The following is a 20,487-nucleotide window of genomic DNA, read 5'->3' as shown; positions in this document are numbered from 1 at the left end:
CTTGTTAGGGGGCTTACACTCTAAAACAGCCACTCCTCCTCAGAGAAGTGTTGACTCCTGTCAGAGAAGTTTTGATTGCATTGAGAATCAGCACAAGAGTGCTCACAGGCCTGCTGATCACAGCGTCTCACACTGACACAGAAAAAAAAAAAAAAAACTCAGTGGAAAATTTCACCCATAGATAGAATAGATGAAATGGAAGAGAGATTATCAAGCCTTGAAGACAAGGTAGAGGAGCTGTGTCACTCAAAGCAAATGTCAAATCTAAAATCCCCAGGAACAGAATGTGCAGGTACTCTGGGATACTATAAAAAGACCAAACCTACAAGTCACAGGTATAGAAGATGAAGAAAACCACAGTTCATCATACAAGAAAACTCCCCAAATCTAGGAAAGAGACACCTATCAAGGTGCTAGGGGCACACAGAACACCAAATAGACAGGGCCAGAAAATAAACTCCTCACATCACATAATAATCAAAACACTAAATGTACAGAACAAACAAGAGTACTGAAAACTGCTAGAGAGAAAGACAAAATAGAGGCAGGACCATCAGAACAACACCCGACTTTTCAAAGGAGACGTTGAGAGCCAGGAAGACATGGACTGATACTCTACAAATTCTTAAAGACCACAGATACTAACTCATGCCGTTATACCCAACAAAATTACCAGTGGTAGTAGAAGGAGAAAGAAAAACTTGCCGTGATAACAGATTTAAGGAACTTCTGTGGCCTAGCCAGCTCTACAGCGGATACTAGAAGGAATGCTCCAGTTTGAAGAGAAAATATACCCAAGAGGGCTTCTGTTGGTGCTTTTGCTATTTATGACAACTCCTAGGCATCAAGCTGCAGTGGTAGCCAGCGTTCCTAAGAATAAGAAGGCTCTGGTGAGCATGATGGAGAAAGCAGGTGTTAGGTGATCTCCATTCCAAGTGAGCTACAGTGCTGTCGACTGGGAGCCAGTGTTTATGAACCAGCTACAGGCAAGGTGTCTTTAAACAGAAGTACACATAAAATCAATTTTTTATTGGTTGATGAAAAGTTTATTACTAGAAGTTCATAAGACCCTGACACTATTTCTCCCAAGAGCAATAGTGGCTCAGCATTTCTAATTCAGTTTTCACAATGTCTAATAGAACGTAACTCTCATGATAACAAAAACCAAATGTATTTCTAAATAAAAGGTACTATTCAAGGACAAGGTAGAATACCTACAGGCTTAATAAATTGGTGAAGAATATTATAAGAAGAAAATGTGTTTAAATCCAGTGAAAAGAGGAAACACAGACCTGTACACTGAAACCTATAATATATTTTTAGGAAAAATCTGAAGCTACCAAATGGACAGCTAATCCTCATTCATGGACTGAAAGACTCAGTGTTGCTATGATGACAATGGTCCCCAATTGATCTATAGATTCAATGCAAGGTGTCAAAAATTCTAGTAGCCTCTTACAAAAATTGACAGAGATCCTAAAATGTATATGCACATGTATTGGACTCAGACTAGCCAGAATAACTGAAAGAAGAAAATGTTGGGGGACTTTAAATTTCTGATTTCATTTATTTATTAGCTGTTAAGATACTACAGTCAACAGCATGCTATTGGTATAAAGGCAGACAGCAATACTTGCAACAGAACTCAGAGAATGGAAATTAATCCTAACACTTTACAGAGAATTGATTTTTAGCAAAAGTAGCAAGCAACGCGGTAGGCAAAGGGAAGTTTTGTTTTAAAAGATAGTGAAAGGAAAGTTGGATAGTAACATGAGAAAGATGAGGTTAGACCCTTCCTTATTCACAAAAATTAGCTCAAAACAGACCAAAGATCTATAGTAAAGGCTAAATCGTAGAAGCTTTTAGGAAAAAAAAAGACAGTAAAAATCCTCTTAACTTTGAGTTGGGTAAATAATTCTCAAACTTAAAAAAACAATCAATAAAAACAGCTTGATAAAATTAAAATTCATTAAAAATGAAAAGTTTTGTTCCTCAAAAGATGTCTCTAAAGAAAATGAAGACTAGCCACATAGAGGGAGAAAACATTGCCAATGATATGTGATAAAGAAATAGTATCCAGAATTTATAAAGAGCTTACAGCTCAATCATAAAACAATGGTCCAATTTTTAAAAAGTGTGCTTTTCAGCAGAACAGCCAGACAGGTGTATTCAGGTACCTACTGAGTGCTTGGCAAATAATGGAGGTTGAGGATCTGAATTTGAATTTTGTTTAATTTCAATGAATTCAAATCTATGTAGCCATGTGTGATTATGACTAATAAGTTGAATAGTGGAAATTTAACAGTAAAGACCCACAGTAGGTATGGTGGTGCATTCCTGTAATCCCAGCACTTAGGTAGGAAGTTAAGGAAGGAGGATCACGAGTTTAAGGCCAACTTGAGCTACATAGGGAGTTCTAAATACCAGCCTCAGCAGTATAGATCCTGTCTTCTTAAAAGAAAATAAAGCAAAACCAACCAACCAGCCAAACAAAAACCAAACGGAAACAGAGTCAAGTCCCAGAAGAAAAGATTAGGTATTACTTTGGTCTGTATGAAAACTGTTAATTTTAGTGAGAAAATGCAGAAACCCAGTGAATATACCCTGTAGAGAAGAAACTTTCTAACTCAGTATATGACAGATAAATACAGTCTTCTATTTAGTACATAGTTTACAAAACAGACTGTCCTCATGAATTATTTATTATTCAGATTTTACAATTGTTACTCTGTATACAACTTCAATGGACCAAACAGTCTTCAAGGTTCGTTTGAATGAAATCTTACTATTTTAATTTTAAATTGTGTTTTAATAATTATTTCTTTTACTATATTTGTTACTCTCTCTCTCCATTCTCTTTCCCTATCCTTCTTCCCTCCCTCCTTCCCTCTCTCTTCCTCCCTATCTCTCTCTCCCTCTCTTTCTTCCTTCCTTTGCTGCTGAAAATCAAACTCAGCACCTGCACGTGCTAGGCAAATGCTCTCCCAGTAAGTTACACTCCCTTTCATCGTTTCAACTTTTAGAATTTATGAAATAGAAATTTCTATGCGGATTGGAAAGAAAATAATTTTTAGAAAAGGAAAAAAAATCATTTATCCTTTAGGAGATACACCTTCGGTTCTAGGGGGTCAAAATTGCTATAAAAACACAAACCCTCATAACTTTTCTATTAATGGCAAGTTTGTCATTAATATAACTCAAATCATATGGCTATATACCTTCTACTTCTTATTTTTAATATTTGTGTGTGATGCATGTGTGTACATGTTCATGTGTGTGCATGTGGATGCTCATGTATGTGTGTGCATGCATGTGAAGACCAAAGGTCAGCATTGGATGTTTTCTTCCATTGCTCTCTACTTTATTTTTTAATCTTACTTTATGTGTATGAGTGCATTGCCTGCATGTATGTAAATGCACCTATGTTGTGTAATGCCTCTCAGAGGTCAGAAGAGGACACCAGATCCCCTAGAACTGGAGCTACAGACTGCTGTTAGCTGCCATGTGGGTACTACGAACTGAACCCAGGTCTTCTGCAAAAGCAACCAGTATTTTGAATTGCTGAGTCATCTCTCCAGCCCCTCCACTTTTTAAAGACAGGACTTTTCTCTGAACCTGGAGCCTGCTGATTTGGCTAGACTGTCCAGTCATCAAGCTCCTGGGATTTTCCATGTCTATCCTCTTCCCCTACTCTAGTGCCCAGCTTTTGTGAAGGTGCTGGGGACCTGAACTCAGGTCCTCCTTTGTGCATGGCAAGCACTTTACCATCTGAGCCATCTTTCCAGCCCCAAACCTTTTAAACAGAAGAAATTATATGCATGAATTATGCTAAATATTTAAAGAAAGACAAACATGCTTACTATAATTATCTATGTATTATATTAATAATTAAAATTTCAATTATTTTTCTTACAGGTTTTGAATAATATGCTAGAAATATGAATTTAATACTTCATTTGGATTTACATAGTAATATCTTCATTCAGCTTCTCTTGAGAATGAGTACAGTTCTGATACTTTGCTGTTAAAAAGTTTTTTTTAATTATAAAGGAAATTAATTCATACTTGACTACAGTGTTTATAAGTAGGTCTCCAAACCAAATAGTTGTTTTGTTGTTGCTGCTGTTAGAAGAGGGACTTAATGCTTCCAAGTTCATGCTGTCTGTATATTTTAAAGTAGAACTTGGAGCAATCATCTCTACTCTCAAGAAACATTCCTGTAATGCAAAAAATAAGAGGCAATACTTACCATGTAGTTTATGTCTGAAAGAATGCTCTAGGACACCTTGAATCAGGCAACAGCTAGGACAGTATGAGCAACAGAGTTCCCCATTCCTGCCTGAGATCTCACATTTTAGGATTAAATTTGATGTGCTCAGAGAGTGATTTAGAAAGCTCAAGAGAAGCGAGTGTGGAAGTTCTAGAAGCAGTCATGGAAAACCCGAAACAAATCTCACTGATACATGTTGGGTTATAACCAAGACAGCCACATAATAAAACTATTTCAAATAGTTGCTTGGGTTAAAAATCTTTAATGCAAACTTTTCTATGTTATCTTCTGGGAAAAAATTCATCTTGCATTAATAATATCCAAAGATCTGACTTTGCTAATAGCAGAAAACCATAGTCAGTAACTGCTGTTATAGTTTTCTTTCCTAAACCTTGGTAGTAATCATTCAAAAGGAACTCACTGATCCTTGCTAACAACCATGCCTTACAGCCCTGTGTCATGCCTGTCACCTTATCAACATGCAAACAATCATTTCTCCCTTATTCCATTTATGGAATAGTGGTACAAAATTTTGATCTAGCCCATTCCCAAAACATTAGAATTGGTGTGGAAGAAGTGAAGGTACTAACAGAAAAATTAAATGAGATTTGACCCAGTTACTTAGATGATCAACATCAAGTATAAGATGGTATGACCTCACTTGTGAGATTAGCAGAGGCAGTATGTACAAAAGTTCATGCTTACACAAAAGAGTCTCTAATCAATGGTAGTGACTATTCGTATCTTATTTGTAGGAAAAAATAATCCTTTGTAATTGTCCTCCAGAAAATTAACATTAGCAATTAGCAGAGCAATTGTCAAAAGTTGAAAGTATACTCACTTAGCATTCTTCCTTTAACAATGTGTTATAACACTAATACCCATGAGGTCATCTAACTCCTTATCAAACTGCTGTTACAGTTATTGTATGTGATTGTTAATCTTGATCATCAACTTGATTGCACTGTGAGTTGCCTGGGAGATTAGTAAAGCACATTTCTCCCTCTCCCTGACTCTGGTGTAGTTCCAGGGGCAGGTATCATATGGTACAGCAACTGAAGGGATACAGCACCCTGAGTGTGGATTGTATCATCCAATAAAGGGCTCAGATGGTACAGAAGCAGAAGGAAGAGGAAGCCTACTGGCCCAGACTTGCCTTCTACTCCCTTGCCTCTTTATCACCATGAAGTGAGCATCCATCACACCTGTTCACCATGACAATCTGCCTCATGATAGGTCCACAGCAGTTGAACCACTCCACCATTGACTGAAATAAATCTTTCCTCCTTTTAATTTGTTTATGTCAAGTTTACATTTACGAGAGAGAGAGAGAGAGAGAGAGAGAGAGAGAGAGAGAATGTGTGTGTGTGTGTGTGTGTGTGTGTGTGTGTGTGTGTGTGTGTGTGTGCAGGGGATCAGAGGACAACTTGCAGGAGTCAGTTCTCTCCTTCTACCTTGTAGGTTCTGGAGATCAATCTCACGTCGTCAGATTTGACAGCCAGTTCCTTCAGATATCTCCCCTCTTCCTTTTCCTCCTTCATCTCCTCCTGCTTACCTCTCCCCCCTTCCCCCCCGACACCTCAAATGGGTGTCAACTTCTGACCCCACTGATATTCCTGTGGTGTGTTTAGAATCGGATAATGGGAACATTATGATCTAGAAACATGATGGCATCACATGTGCACAAGATGGTCTCTTGACATCCCCTGTCAGTTCTCCAGCAGCCTGTCACAGGGATTCAGTCCTACCTATGCTAATTAACATTAAATTATTGAAGTTCTAGAACTTAGGCCATTCATTTAATGCACAATGAGCACTTTTCTATTTATATTATAACCAGCTATCAAGATATTAGAAAGGATCATAGTTGTTTGGGATCTTGTCATTTTGCCTTTTTGAGACCATCTTGCTTTGTAGCCCAGCATTGCCTGGAACTGTATAGCCCAGGCTGACCTCAAATTTGTGGTCTTCCTGCCTCATACTCATGGGTGCTGGGATTACAGGTGTTTGTCACCAAGGTTCAGGTCATTTTGTATATAGAATTTGGTTGTGGTCAATAAACCTGTTCACAGGAAAGTTTAGCACTTTTTCTAGATTCTGTAACTCTTAATGCTCTATGTAGACACACATTTCACTAGTTATTTTTCTGAAAACCTTTAACTAATACAGATTTTGATTATTTAGTAGCAAGTAATATAGATTTAAATACATATTATACAAACATTGTTTTATAACACAATACTTTGTATTATAATCTCAATATTTGATTATTACTTTTTAAAAATGTTTTAAGGTCCCAGTAACACAGAAAGTATCTTGTACTTACTTCTGTTGGTTTGGATGAGGCATCCATTAATAATATGGTCACTCATGTCTCCTAAAACCACTGACATTAAAGGAACAGAGGCTCCATTTACCACTGATGCCAGTGCTCCAAGGATCATGAGGGTGATATCCAGTCCATCGGCAAAGCGGAACTGAAGCAAACAAAGCATGGGAGTGTAACATTTGTAAAACACAAACAAAACCAGCAATCCACAGCTTTTGCCATCAAGTAGATGCTACTTAAAAATTGACTATAAGATTAAATAAACAATGAAATCATGGTCATGTATTTCTCTATAAGTAACAAAGAAACCCATCAAAGATTTAATAACAGAAACACACATCAATGTGAGATTATTGGAAAATATTCACATATAAACATAGCAAAAGTCACTTATAATTCTTCATTTTTCTGGAATGACGCCTGGTAGCACTTATGCCTCTCATACATCTTTAGGCTGCTGAGCAAGTGATGTCATTATAGATGCTGTACTGTATTTTCTTATCTCTTACTATGGAGTTTGAGCTCATTTATGTTTCGTCTTTTGAAAATGCCATTGTGATGAACTCTGTCTCCCTTTTACTTGTAACAGAGGATGTAAGCTACTACACAATGTGAGCACCCCATGCCCTGGGGTCAGTTCTTGCAAGTTTCTGAGCCACACATCTGCTTCTGGGCCTCACTTACTATCTCAGTGAGTCCAACAGCTGGCTGTCCTACTGCAGGCACTTGTTCTTGCAGAGTTCTAGAAGACAATTGTTAAAACAGAAAAGTTATGATGTGAATATAACCTGTAAAAATTTCCAGGTAACATTTTCTTGGTGTCAAATATTATCTTTGGTAGCCAATTTATATAAATTTTTAAATTTCAAAATCAAATTTAATCACTGATGTAAAAACATTTTTAGAAAAGTCGCTGGGGAAGGAAGTTGTCAGTTATCTGTAAATGGAAATGGAGAATGAATCTGGAGTAAAAAGCTTTTAAATTTGTCAAAATATATATAGCAGACGTTATTTATTAACCATTTAAAGTGACATTCAGGGCCCTAAATCCACCCATTGTGCCATCCACAGAACTCTTTTCATTTTGCAAAGCTAATTCCCTGCACCTGGTGGATGCCCGCCCTTGCTCTTTCTCCTAGCCACCATTCTATTGTTTGTCTCTATGAACCCGACAACCCTGCTTGCCTCATCTGCATGAAATCATACAGTATTTTTCTTTTTGTGACTGGACTTATATCTCCAAGGCTCATCCTTGAATTATTCACTTAGCAGAAGATCTTAAAGTTTCCTCCACTCTACAGGTACCATGATTTCCCTCTACTTTAATGCTGAATGTTATTCTTACATGTATGCATCTGCTACATTTTCTTTATCCACTCATCAATCAATGGATACTGGTCTCCCTTCCGTGATTTGTCTATTACAAATAATGTTTCTATGGCTATGAGTGTACAAATACCTCTTGCCTTCAATTCCTTTGGGTATATATCCAGAAATAGAGTTGCAAATCATATAGTAATTCTGCTTTTAACTTAAAATTTTTTCGTTTTATTATTATTAATGTGTCTCAGAGAGACACAGAGATAGAGAGACAAAGAGAAACAGAGAGGTGGAGGACACATGTGTGCCACAGACAGTGTGTGGGGGGCAGAGGACAACTTCTGGGAATTGGTTCCTTCCGTGGGATCCAGGCATAGAACTCAGGCTGGGAAGGGAGCATTTTTGCCCATGCAGCCACCTCAAAGGCCCTGTTTTTAGTTTTTGAGAAGGCCATACTATTTGCTCCTCTGATAGCCCCTTTCCTTTCTACAAAAGGCACACGAATTCCACCTCTCTACATCCTCACCAATGCTTCCTCTTTTTTTCTTTGAAATCATATTATCCTAATAAGTGTGAAGTAGTGAATTTTAAAAAAGTTAAACATTTTGTGACAAAATGCTGAAGATCAACTGTGATCTTAAATGAGTTCTATTAGGTACACTGTGAACGGATGTACTCTGAATTTTTCCCCCATTTGAAAAATTTTATTTCTTATCTCTCATTTCAAGTAAGTCTAATGTATCTGTGAGCTTTACACATTGACTTGACATCAAACACACACAATTCTAAAACACAGAGGACCAGAGGGAAACAGTTTAAGCTTTCTAAAAAGACATAGCAAGAAGACAGACTGCCAAGTCATCTCTCCAGCTGTGTAACATTCTGTTCTGTCTTTACACACAAATGTTTAACATTTGTCTTTTACAAATGACAAGTCATGATTTTTTTTTTTCTGCTTTATGTTAAGAGTTAATCTGTGGACAGCGTGTGCTGGGAGGAGGCGAGGATTAAAAATAGTGTGTAAGCCCACAAGCCCCTTTTCCCATCACCAAGCTCAACTTTCGCTGCTTGATAGAAAGTTTGTTTCAGGGAGAGCATTTTTATCTTCCAGTACCTTCACTGAATGCTTTCAGAAGAGCACATGCTTCGAGTTTTTTTTTTTAATTGTTTATTATTTTTATTTTATGTGTATGAACGTATTGCCTGCAATGTATGTAAATGCACCTGTGTTGTGGAGCGTGTGTGCAGGTCAGAAGAGAATGTAGGATCCCCCTGGAACTGGAGTTCCTGAGGGTTGTTAGCCCCGACAAGAGCAGCCAATGTTCTAAACCTCTGAGCCATCTCTCCACTCTGCATGCTTAAAATTTTAAGTTCCCATTCTACCGGATTTAGAAGAGGTCAGAGTCTTGCCAAAGCGACCGAGCTGCCACATACAGATGCACTCTGAGGTTTCCAGAGGACACAGCTTGCATCCTATTTGGCCCCCAACATCCACGGAATTCTGTTCCTAGCTTCAAATGTGCCACCATCATCTAATCAGGATCTTGCCCATATTTCAAGGCCAAAGTCGACTCCCACATTTCATATGCCCTATTTTTCAGATTTCATCCAGTTTCTACCTTCAATCACTGTAACGGACTATTTTCTTTCCTATTTTTCTCTCATCTTCTTCATTCTTGGCTCTTCCAAACGGAATAAATCATGCAGTTCCTCAAATGCTCATGGTAACTAGCAAAATTAACCCCTTCCCAACCCAAGTTTCTCCATGGCAGCAGATGCTTGCTGCTCTGTTCCTACTGACCTACTAGCTTTTGTGGGGTACCGCTGTATATGAAAACCCCACAAGGTCGGTAGTATTACCACCCTAGTTTACCTAGCTTTGTGATTGAATTTGTCTGTAGAGCTAGAACTTGAAGTTTTCACCGCAAATTTTAGTGCTGCTTATCCAGTATGTGCTGGAGATATTGTTAGCATCTAGGGGCATCAGTCTGGTTCATTTTCTCTGCCAATTAAAGAGTTAAAAGGCAGGAAAAAACCTCAGACACAGCAGAAAGCAACAGATAACAAACATCCATGAATACAGCCATTGTGAAAAATGATGTGTTGGGGGGGGTGCCTCAAAAAACTACAAACTTGATTACCAAATGACCCAGCTGTGCCAATGCAAGGTACATCTTCAGAGGAACTGTCATTAGTATACTGAAGAGTTGCCTGCACGTCTGTGTCTTAGTGTACCAGTATTCACAGTAGTGAAGATAGGCAAAAAACGGAGAAGCCCATCCATGAATGAATGTGTAACAAATATGTGACATAGATACACAATGGAATACTAGTCAGCCTTTACTGTATTACTTTTTTCATTTAAAATTTTAATTTTATCTAAAAATTTCTATGTCTGGGAATGGAAACTTGAGTGTATGACTCACAGAGGTCAGAAATGGGTGTCAGATCCCCTGGAGTTATGGGCAGTTATGAACTGCCCTGAGTGGTTGCTGGGATTCCAACTCTGGTCCTGTAAAAGGGCAGTACACACTCTTGACCACTGAGCTATCTGTCTACCAGCTTTCTCCCCTTTTTTATTTGAGACAGTCTTACTAGGTAGCCCTGACTGGCCTGGAACTCACTATATAGACCAGGCTAGTCTCAAACTCAGAAAATGCATCTCCTTCTCTTTCCTGAGTGCTGGGATTAAAGATGTGTGCCATCACGCCTGGCTCTATTTTTTTTTTTTTTTTTTTTTTAAAGATAGGATCTCACTGCTTCTCCTGGTCCTCCTGCCTCAGCCTTTTGATTAGGATTACAGACATATGCCCTTCTCGGCATTTAAACCATGGATGATCTTGAAGGCATTATGCTAAGTAAAAGGGCACAGAAAGATAAATATTGCACCAAGTCACTGTTATATAAAATAACAGTTACACTCACAGTAGGGAGTACAATGGCCATTACCATTGGAGGAGTGTGTGGGGAATGAGTGGTCAATACCCCCAAATTGTTAAAGCAGTTGATTTCATATGTTCTTACCCAAAGAAACAACCGGTATGTAAGATAATGCATATGTTAATTAATCTGCTTGGATCATTCCATTCTGTTTATGTGCATTAAAACATCACATTGTGCCCAATAAGTATTCTCAGTTTGAAATAAAATAACAAAGAAATTACAAAAATTAATTTGCCAGGAAACTGAAAGATGTTTCCCAGGAGGAATTTGCTTCACCTCTCAGATGACGGGGGATGTTCTGACCCCTAAGAAGATGACATTCAGGAAGAACCTTTTATGACTACTTCCAGCATTAACGAGCCACGTGAGCTAGGGAGTTTCCCTTCAGTTGTATAGAATGTATATCCGAATATAATGCTGCAGCTATGGCAAAGGCGAAATTAAAATAGGTATTAAACTGTATCTTTTCTTTCTTTCCTCCTCCTCCTCCTCTTCCTCCTCCTCCTTCTTTTGGCCTTTTTGAGACAGGGTCTCCCTGTAGAGCCAACTGGCCTGGAACTCACTTTGTAGACGAGGCTGGCTTTGAACTCACAAAGATCTGCCTGCCTCTACCTCCCAGTGCTTAAACTAGATATTAAACTATTTCTATTTTATATCACCACATGAATGGATTATGTACATTATTATAATGTACATATACACAAAGACATCATCTTAGTGAAAATAGAGGTACTGCATGGAGTCGAGTCCACTGGAGCTGAAATGAAAAGATGTGACTGTCTTTCCTTTGCTTTGTATTATGGTAATATGCAAAAGAATTCAAAAGAGATGATATCTGAAGTTCTAAGCCAACAACACTGGTACAATTACCGTTCCTAAAATCACTGTTAAAGCAGCTGCAATGATAGTTATAGGGAAGTACAGCAAAATGCAAACAGCATTGTTAATTTTGAAAATGAAGCTGCTTTTGCTACGTCTGTGAATAAGGTAAGGTACATCTGAAGTTGCAGGAAAAATGTGCAGAATTTAGTGAACGCTTTCCCATTTCCTTATTTCCTTGTATCCCTTTGGCTCTTTCAGAATTTGCCATCTTATTTACAGTTTAGTTCTTCTAAAATAAAATATCAGTAATATAGCATGACTATGTGTGTCTCTTCAACTGGCTGGCATACCACCGCCTCTACATCCCTACGGCGTCTCTGAAAGCACACTGCTCAGAGTTCCATGCTGCCTGATCTTCCCTTTCTCAGAAACTTCTGGTTACACCATTGAGCTATTCAGAGTTCATCACTGAATTTGTGACTTTTTCACCCCATTCTGAGCTTGGACTTGGAGCTGATAGAAATTTTAGAATTTAAATAAAAGAAAAAATAAAAGTGGAAAACACAGTTTTTCTGGATATTGGATTTTATTCTTACTCTGATTTGATTTTAACCGAGGAAAACTTTAAACTACTTCATATTTAATTTTCTCTCTAAAAATCATAGACTGGTTTGATAGCCAGCACTTTGAAGGAGTAATTTTCTGTTTCACCACCTGCAAAGCAAGTTAGCTATGCTACCACAGAGACTTACAGCTATAAAAAGTTAGAATATTCTGAAAACCTGTTCGTCATTAAAACTATATTAAGCACAACATATTCTTCCTTTGGCTGATACTTTCAGGTCTTAATTTGTCTCTCAAGATCACCACCACCATTATGTACATAAATTATTATTTCATTACTGACGAAATAGGCTCATGGCCCATCTCACTGGTGAGGAGGACATGTAGCACATTACTCTCTCTGTACTGTGCTGCAATCTGTAGAGCAGAGTTCTAATTAATTAAATAAATAGTATCTAAACACTTGGCAATGCTAATACACTTTCAAGTAGTGAGATTATTAATGAGTGATTGCATCCCAGTGGGTCAGAAAAGCTTGTAGCACCGAGAGAGGCATGAGAAAAATGCAGTCATCCTTCAACTGATTCTTCTAATTTTAGGAGTCATTCGCTATAGTGTGTATGAGATGCCTACAACTATCATAGTGACTTTATAGCATCTCCAGTAATTTAACATATATGTAAGAAAAGTGATCAAATCAAAAGTTACAAAGTAGTTGGTATCATTTACACAGTATAGGAACTAACAATTATACAACAAAACTCATAAATTCATAAAAGAAGACAAATGAAATCTCACCTTGGTAAGTGCATGATCTGTTGTCCATTTACAGCAAACTTGTGTGGTTTTTCTCTTCAAAAAATGACTGCCCTTTTGTGATTGTGCTTAACCAACCATGTGTTCTGGTCAGACAGCCATAATACCTGATAAAAACAGTGATGAATTTGCAGGTAAAGGACACTGAGTTCTTCGTGTCATGTTGCCCTTGGAAAGAATGTGAACAAAGCAAGCGCACTGAGTCAAAGAAATACTGTTTCAAAAACAATCTGCAATGCCATATGCCTAGTTTTCTGTTGTTCAGCTCCCGAGGACCCTTTAAGCTAGTTAGCTGAAACCATTTTTATAGACAAAGCAAACTTCTTCAGTAAGTCAATGGGGCATTTACTTAGTAGGCATTGAACAACACACTGTGTGATGTACCGACTCTACTGCTTTCTCACTGCTCTCTGGAATTGCCACCTGTGCTTGCTGGCTGCTCATGTCTGCATCATGTTCAACTGCATTTGGCCTTCTTTATAAGTCCTTGTTGTCTTGCTAGGTTTTATTTCTTCATTTATTCCTTTCTAAATTAATTGAAAAAAAAACTATTGAGTTTATGTGATATACCAACTATTGGTGTATAAGAATCAAAATGATGTTTCTTTTTCCTGACATGCTCATATCATCATCTTTTTCCCCATCCCTATCCCATAGTCTTACTACTCAGTGTGTCCCAAGATCAGCAGCATAGGTGGTATGTGAGGTATTGCCATAAATACAGAATTTTAAAGTCTTTTGATCATGTCAAATATACATAATATAAAATTACAGTTTAATCACTATTAAGTGCACTGTTTATTGGCATCAAGTTCTTATGTGATGTTGTGTGACCTTCGCAACATTTCCATCCTCTCAAAGTGAACTGTGTGTCCATTTGCGCAGGTCCTCCTTTTTGGCTCTATCACACTTTCTACTTCTATGCATTTGACTGTTTTAGTGATCTCAAATATGTGGAACCAGACAAGGTTTGTCCTTTTGAGTATGGCTTTCTTTACTTTGCATGCTTCAAGTTCAGTCATTCATTAGAACTGATTTCTCTTTTGTGACTGAAACACTACTCTGTGCATGTTCAGCAGTCTGTCCGAGGCAAAAGGCAAAAGCCTTTCCTTGGACATTTGAGTCCCACCCTGGCCTGTTATGAACAATACTGCTATGGACATTTTCATTTGAGTATCTCAGTAACCATTCAATTCAATTACATATCTGGAAGTAGAATTGCTGGGTCATAATTCATTCTATTTTTTTGAAGACTTGCCAGACCCTTTCTCACAGAAGTTGGACCACTTATTCAGTAGCAACACACAAATGTTTCAGTGTCTTTATATCCTCATCACCACTGGCTACCTTTTAGTATTGGTAACAGTAATCCTTATAGGTTTGAAGTAGTATCTCATTGTGACTTTCATTTCCCCAGTAAGTAGTGATTCTGAGGAACTTTCAAGCACTTAGGGGCCATTTGTATATCTTCTTTGAAGGAATGCCCATTTAAGTCCAATGTCAGATTTTAGAATTGAATTTAATTTGAACTGAGTTTTAGATTTTAGACAGTAATCTCTTACCAAATATATACTTTATAGGGTTGGTGAGAGATGGCTTACCAAGTAAAGGTACCTACTGCCAAGCCTGACAACTTGAATTGGATTTTTGGGACCCATATAATGGCAGGGGAGAACAACTCCCAAAAGTTGTCCTCTGACCTCTACACACAAATGCCCACACATATGCCATGCACACATGATAGCTGTATACACAGAATAAATGAATATAAACAATATAAAACCCATGTGCTTTATAACTATTTTCTCCTGTCTCCGTGGGGGGTCTTTTCACTCTGTAGGTAGTGTCCTTTGATCACAGAAGATTTTGTATACTTTTTTGCATTTTCTATTATTTTTTTATTTTATGTGTATGAGTGTATTGCCTGAATATGGGCACCTATGTCGTGCAATGCCCTTGGGAGTCAGAAGAAGGCGTTGGGTCCCCTGGAGTTACAGAAGATTGTTAGCTTCTATGTGGGTGCTGGTAATCAAACCCAGGTTCTTTGCAAGAGCAACCATGCTTGTAGCTGCTGAACCATCTCTCCACAGACGATTTTTTAAAAAACATTTTATTTATTATTTTTATTTTATGTGTATGAGTGTTATGCTTGCATGTATGTAAGTGCACTCATGACTGGCAATGCCCTCAGGGTCAGAAGAAGGCCTCAGATTCCTTGGAACTGGAGGTATGCATCATTGGTAGCTGTCATGTAGGTGCTGAGAACCGAGCTTGGGCCTTCTGTAAGAGCAACAAGTGCCTTTAACCACTGAGCCATGTATCCAGCCCCCAGAAGTTTTTATTTTGAGGGGAAAATGCATCTTCTGTTTGCTACATGAATTGTTGATGTCTTACCAAGAAATCATCACCAAATCCAAAGTTATGGTGCTTTCCTCAAGTGCTCTTCTAAGTGATTGATAGTTTCATATTTAGGTTTTTGTTTCATGTTGGTTTGATTTTGTATACGGCGTACAGAAAGGGGACAATTTCTTTATGTTGCATGCATGTAGTTCACAGCACTATTAGTTGAATAGCCTGTCTTTTGTCCACTGTATGGCCTTGGCATCCATATCAAATATCATTTTACCATATATTTGAGGATTTACTTTTGGGATGCCTCTTCTGTTCTTTTACCCTACATGACTCCCTCTCCTTTCACCATGCAGTTGCCTGTTGACCTCCATTGCTGAACATGCTGGCTTTCTCGATCCCTGACTCAAAAGGCATGGCTCTCTCTTCCTCTTCTCCAGTTCCCTCCTTCCAACAGCTGCTAAGATTTAAAGCTGGCTTGCCATGTTGTTTTTCTCTCAAACTAATAAAAATGACCTCAATCTTGATTCTGAGTCCATTTCTAAATTCTATTATTATTGAGACTAAGAATCCCAAAAGGAAACTAATTTCCCTGGTGACGTTTGTTTATTCGCTCCAATAATTATGTGTGTTGTTATATGATTGTGTATAAACATTTGGGATCTTATATATCTAAATTAAGTTACTTATGAACAGAGGTAGTTTTATAAATTCCTTTCCAACTTGTATGCTTTTAAACTCTTTTTCTTGCCTAATTGATTATAATTTTCAACAGTATAAAAGAAGAAAGTATTTTCTTCTTCTTATCTTAAAGGCAAAACTTTCAGTCCTTCACCATTGTGTGTGATATTTCCTGTAGATTTTTCATGTCTTTTTATTATTTTTTCATGATGAGAAGTTTACTTTTCCTCTGTCTGTTGACTGGTTTTTAAAACTATGAAATGTTGTTGAATTTTATTAAGGGCTCATTCTGTATCAATTGATATAATGTGTTTCCTGATTATTAATGCTGTTCATCACATTGATTGGTTTCTAGGTTGAAGTATGTTTATAATCTAGAAATTAAATTTCACTTAGTCATAGCACTTAATCATTTTAATATGTTGCTGAATACAGTTTGCTGCTATTTTGGAGAGGGTTTTTGCATAGATAGTAGATTAACTTTCAATAGATGTGATGAATATCTAAAATAAATCATGTATAAGGAAGAAAGAATTCTATTTTCTTATTTCTGGTTTCAGTTTACAGTCAGTTGATTTGGTCATTTTCAGACCTGTGGTAAACAGAATGTGGGGAATGTGTGGCATAGATACACTGCTCCTCTCATGGTTTTGAGGAAGGAGAGAGGAAAGAGGAGGTAGAGGGAGGGAGGGAAGGAGCAGGAGGAAGAGGAGGAGGAGGAAGAGAAGGGAAAGGAGGAAGGAGGAAGAGTAGTGTTATTCTTTGAATGATTGGTGGAATTTATAAAAGAAGCCATTCAGTTCAAAACTTCCCTTTTTAGGAAGCTTCTGACTACTATCCATTCTGCTAGTTTCAAGTCTGTTTCTTCATGACTCCGTCTTTGCAGATTGTGTATTTGTGGGACGTTTTCATTTCAATAGACTGTTCAATTAGGTGCTAGCCAATTGTTCACAGCATCATTTACTCTCCGTCTTACTTCTGTAATGTTGCTAGCAATGCTTCCCTGTCCATGTTCATTTCAGTGATTTGAACTAAACTTTTCTTGGTCACTAAGGATTAGTCTTTTCCAATCATCTGTTTTTGTATTCAATGACTTTCTCCATTGCTCTTTTGTTTTCCATTTTATTTATATCCCTCTAATCTTTTTTTTCCTTCCTTCTGTTAGCTTTGATATATTTTGATTTTTTTAACTTCTTAAAATATAAAGATAGGTTGTTGGTTTGAATTTTCTTTTCTTTTTTCTTCTGGTTCTTAGAAGAGAGTCTCACTGAGGCTGGCTTCCAAATCATGATCTTCCTGCATTTGACTCCCAACTACAGAGATTCAGGTGCTCAGGACTCACATCCATTCTCTCCTTTCCTTCTTAAATTTAAATGTCCACTACTATAAATATCCCTCAGCACTGTTTTTACTTCATCCCATAAGTTTTGGGATTTTTATGTTTCCATTTTAATTTAGTTTCAACATTTTCTAATTTTTCTTTGATTTCTTCTTTGCTACTTATCACAAACTTTTCTTCTAAAATGAAGGAAGGAATGCTGTATCGTCCTCACAAGCTACATGTATTTTTATGATCTCTACTACTTTTGCTCTGATTTACTCAAACGCTCTTCTAGGAGGGCTTTGTCCAGTCATCTGAACGTCTTAAAAGACTGAAGTTCCTCAAAGATGAAGAGATTCATCCTTCCAGATTTAAGATATCAATTACTTGCCAGAATTTCCAGTCTTCTAACCTGCCTTCTAGATTTGGGACTTGTTAGTCACAATAATAATATGAACTAATTCTTTAATATTCCCTTCTTAGTATGTTGAGAGGCATAATGGCTCATCCTGGCATTCAGGAGGTTGAGACAGGAGGATTGATAGGAATTTGAGTTAAACCTGGGTTATATAGTGAGTTCTGGGCCTCAACTCCTACCCAGGAAATGCCTGCTTCCCTTCTACACACACACACACACACACACACACACACACACACACACACCGAGGAATGCATGACCTGACTAATATAACTGGCAAGAAAGGAAGTTATGTGATGAACAGCATAAAGAATGACTAATCTTGCATCTGAGAACTTTGAGAAAGAACATCATGACCTACAAAGCTTTCTTTGACTCACAGGTTAGGGTGAACCTGGGGTTAGCCTGGGGGAATGAAAGGATGCCTGGAGGAAGAGCAAGGGCAGTTTTAGGAATGCAAGGTCAGCTATCTCTCAGATGAATGAGCTCAGTTTGTTAGATAAGGTAGATAAGACTGTGCTAGGCACTGAACCAAGTTTTTAATGGCAATGATTTTAGTTTTCTGAGAATGAGAGGGAAAGAGTCATTAGCATTTCATGGACTTAATGATATGGGTAGACTGGAAGGACTTGGGACAAGGCAAGATCCAGGCAGAATCATTTCAGTCTAGTTTAGTAGCAGCAAGATAGGACATAGGTTCACAAGACAAGGAAGGAGGAATTTAAAAAAATTCAATATTTAAGCTTTAGAAACTGAGCATAAATGATGGCAACAAGGAGTCAGGAAAGAGAACTGGTTTGTGAGAGAGGAAGCTGACACCCAGGTTAAAGGAACAAGTTTGAGTTCACATCGGAGTCAACCTGAAGCTATTTGGCATACAGAAGATGTGGCAGTGCTAACCATGAAAAGTGTCAAGCTAGAGTTGTAGTCACCATGGACATGTGCGTAGAAGAAATAACTGGATTTGTTTTCATGATCTGAATCCATTATATAAAAGTACAGGGAAGGGGTAGAATATATGACTGAGACTGTCACTCCTAGCAGTCTATCTGTGTAGCAGGAATTTCTGCAATTGTAGACATAAGTGTCTGCCTTCTTCAGTATAGTAACTGATGGATATATGGGTCTGTTAACCATGTGCAATGTGTGTCATGAAGGAGCTGATATCTATTTTCTAACTAATATACAATGCACACATTCAGATGGTATAGTGTGATCATTTCACATATGTATATAGTGTATAGTGATCAAATTAGAGTAGTTTTCATTTGTTTGTATTGCGAATCTTCAAATTCCTAGTTGTTTTGAGATATCTGATAAATTGTTAAGTTACAGCCACCTTTCTTTGGATCTAGAATGCTAAAACTTATTATTTGTATGTGTATTTGTTACTTTAAAAATATTTTATCTATCATTTTTATTTTATGTGTATTGTAAGTCAAATTCACTGCTGGGAGGCGCCGGTGGTATCCAGTCCCCTCCTCCCACAGTCCTTGCAACAACCTGAGAAAAGAATTCTCCAAACCCTGCTTTGAAGAATCTTAATGAGTTTATTGGACTTGCTAACTGAGCTTGGGGTGTGGGTTTACTTACAGACAAGTGGGTGCCCCCCCCATTCACAGCTGTGTTTAAAAGTCCACACCTAGACATAAATCCAGTGGTTCCGGACAGCCTGACAGAAAAGGCGAGACCAGGCTCCTCGTTTTCCCAGCTTTTATACCTTTAGCCCCTCCCCTGTAAGCAACTGATTGGCTGGAAGAGGGAAGGGGGTGGCTTCTTTGCAGAGTGTGGAAAGGAAGCGGATCCTTGGCTTGTCATCACAGGGTCAGAGGAAGATCTGTGTCACATGTATGCACGTATTGCCTGCATGTAGGTAAATGCACCCGTGTCATGCAATGCCCACAGAGGACAGAAGAGGTTGTCAGGTCCCCTGGAACTGGAGTTACTGACAGTTGTTAGCTGACATATGGGTGCTGGGATTCAAACCTGGGTCTTCTGCAAGAACACCCAGTGTTCTTAACTGCTGCGCCATCTCTCCAGCCCCCTGTATTTGGTACTTTTTATTGAACCTTTCTCTACTCCCCTAGGGGTCCTTTCTGGCTTCTAATGATTAGTTGTCTACTTCTATTAAATCAAATTTTTAAACTTACACATGTGAGTGAGAATGTACAGTACTTGTCTTTGAATTTCCACTTTTGTGAATTTAAAAAAAAATTTACAATTTTCAACCTTATTGAGGTACAACTGACAAATACAATTAACATACACTTAACATGATTATTGGATATACATACACATTATGAAATGATTGCAATTATGTTAGCTAACCTATACATCCGTCACAGTCTCTCTCTCTGTCTCTCTCTCTCTGTCTCTCTCTCTCTCTCTGTCTCTCTCTCATTTATTCTATGTTTGCATGTGTGTGTATGTGTGTGTGTGTGTGTGTACACATATGTCTGTTGAGGACATTAAGATCTCCTCTTATGGAGTTTCAATTATATGATACAGTATTAATAGCTACAGTCATGATGTATACATCAGACCACCCACATTTATTTGTTTTATGACCTCTTTGAAATACTAACTTTATTTTCTTTGGAAATACCCAGAGATGGGATTTCTGGATGATTGTTCTAATTTCAATTTTTCTTAAT

At 37.9% G+C, this 20,487-nt stretch overlaps 1 protein-coding gene across 1 annotated transcript in view; it reads right to left on the bottom strand.

The window, feature by feature from the left end:
- Positions 1–7,341, bottom strand: part of Abcb5 (ATP binding cassette subfamily B member 5) — a gene marked incomplete at its 5' end in the record, with an annotated part of 135,496 nt that extends 128,155 nt beyond the window's left edge. The window contains 3 exon segments of the mRNA XM_008841543.1: positions 3,967–4,021; positions 6,597–6,747; positions 7,284–7,341. Of these exon segments, the coding sequence (XP_008839765.1) occupies positions 3,967–4,021; positions 6,597–6,747; positions 7,284–7,341 (264 nt within the window).
- Between the last annotated feature and the right edge of the window lie 13,146 nt (positions 7,342–20,487).

This window comes from Nannospalax galili, unplaced genomic scaffold, assembly GCF_000622305.1.
Source record: "Nannospalax galili isolate Female #2095 unplaced genomic scaffold, S.galili_v1.0 scaffold158, whole genome shotgun sequence".
NCBI classification, from domain to species: Eukaryota; Metazoa; Chordata; class Mammalia; order Rodentia; family Spalacidae; genus Nannospalax; species Nannospalax galili.
The sequence above is the reverse complement of the archived record's forward strand: the minus strand, read 5'-3'. Positions and strand labels throughout refer to the sequence as shown.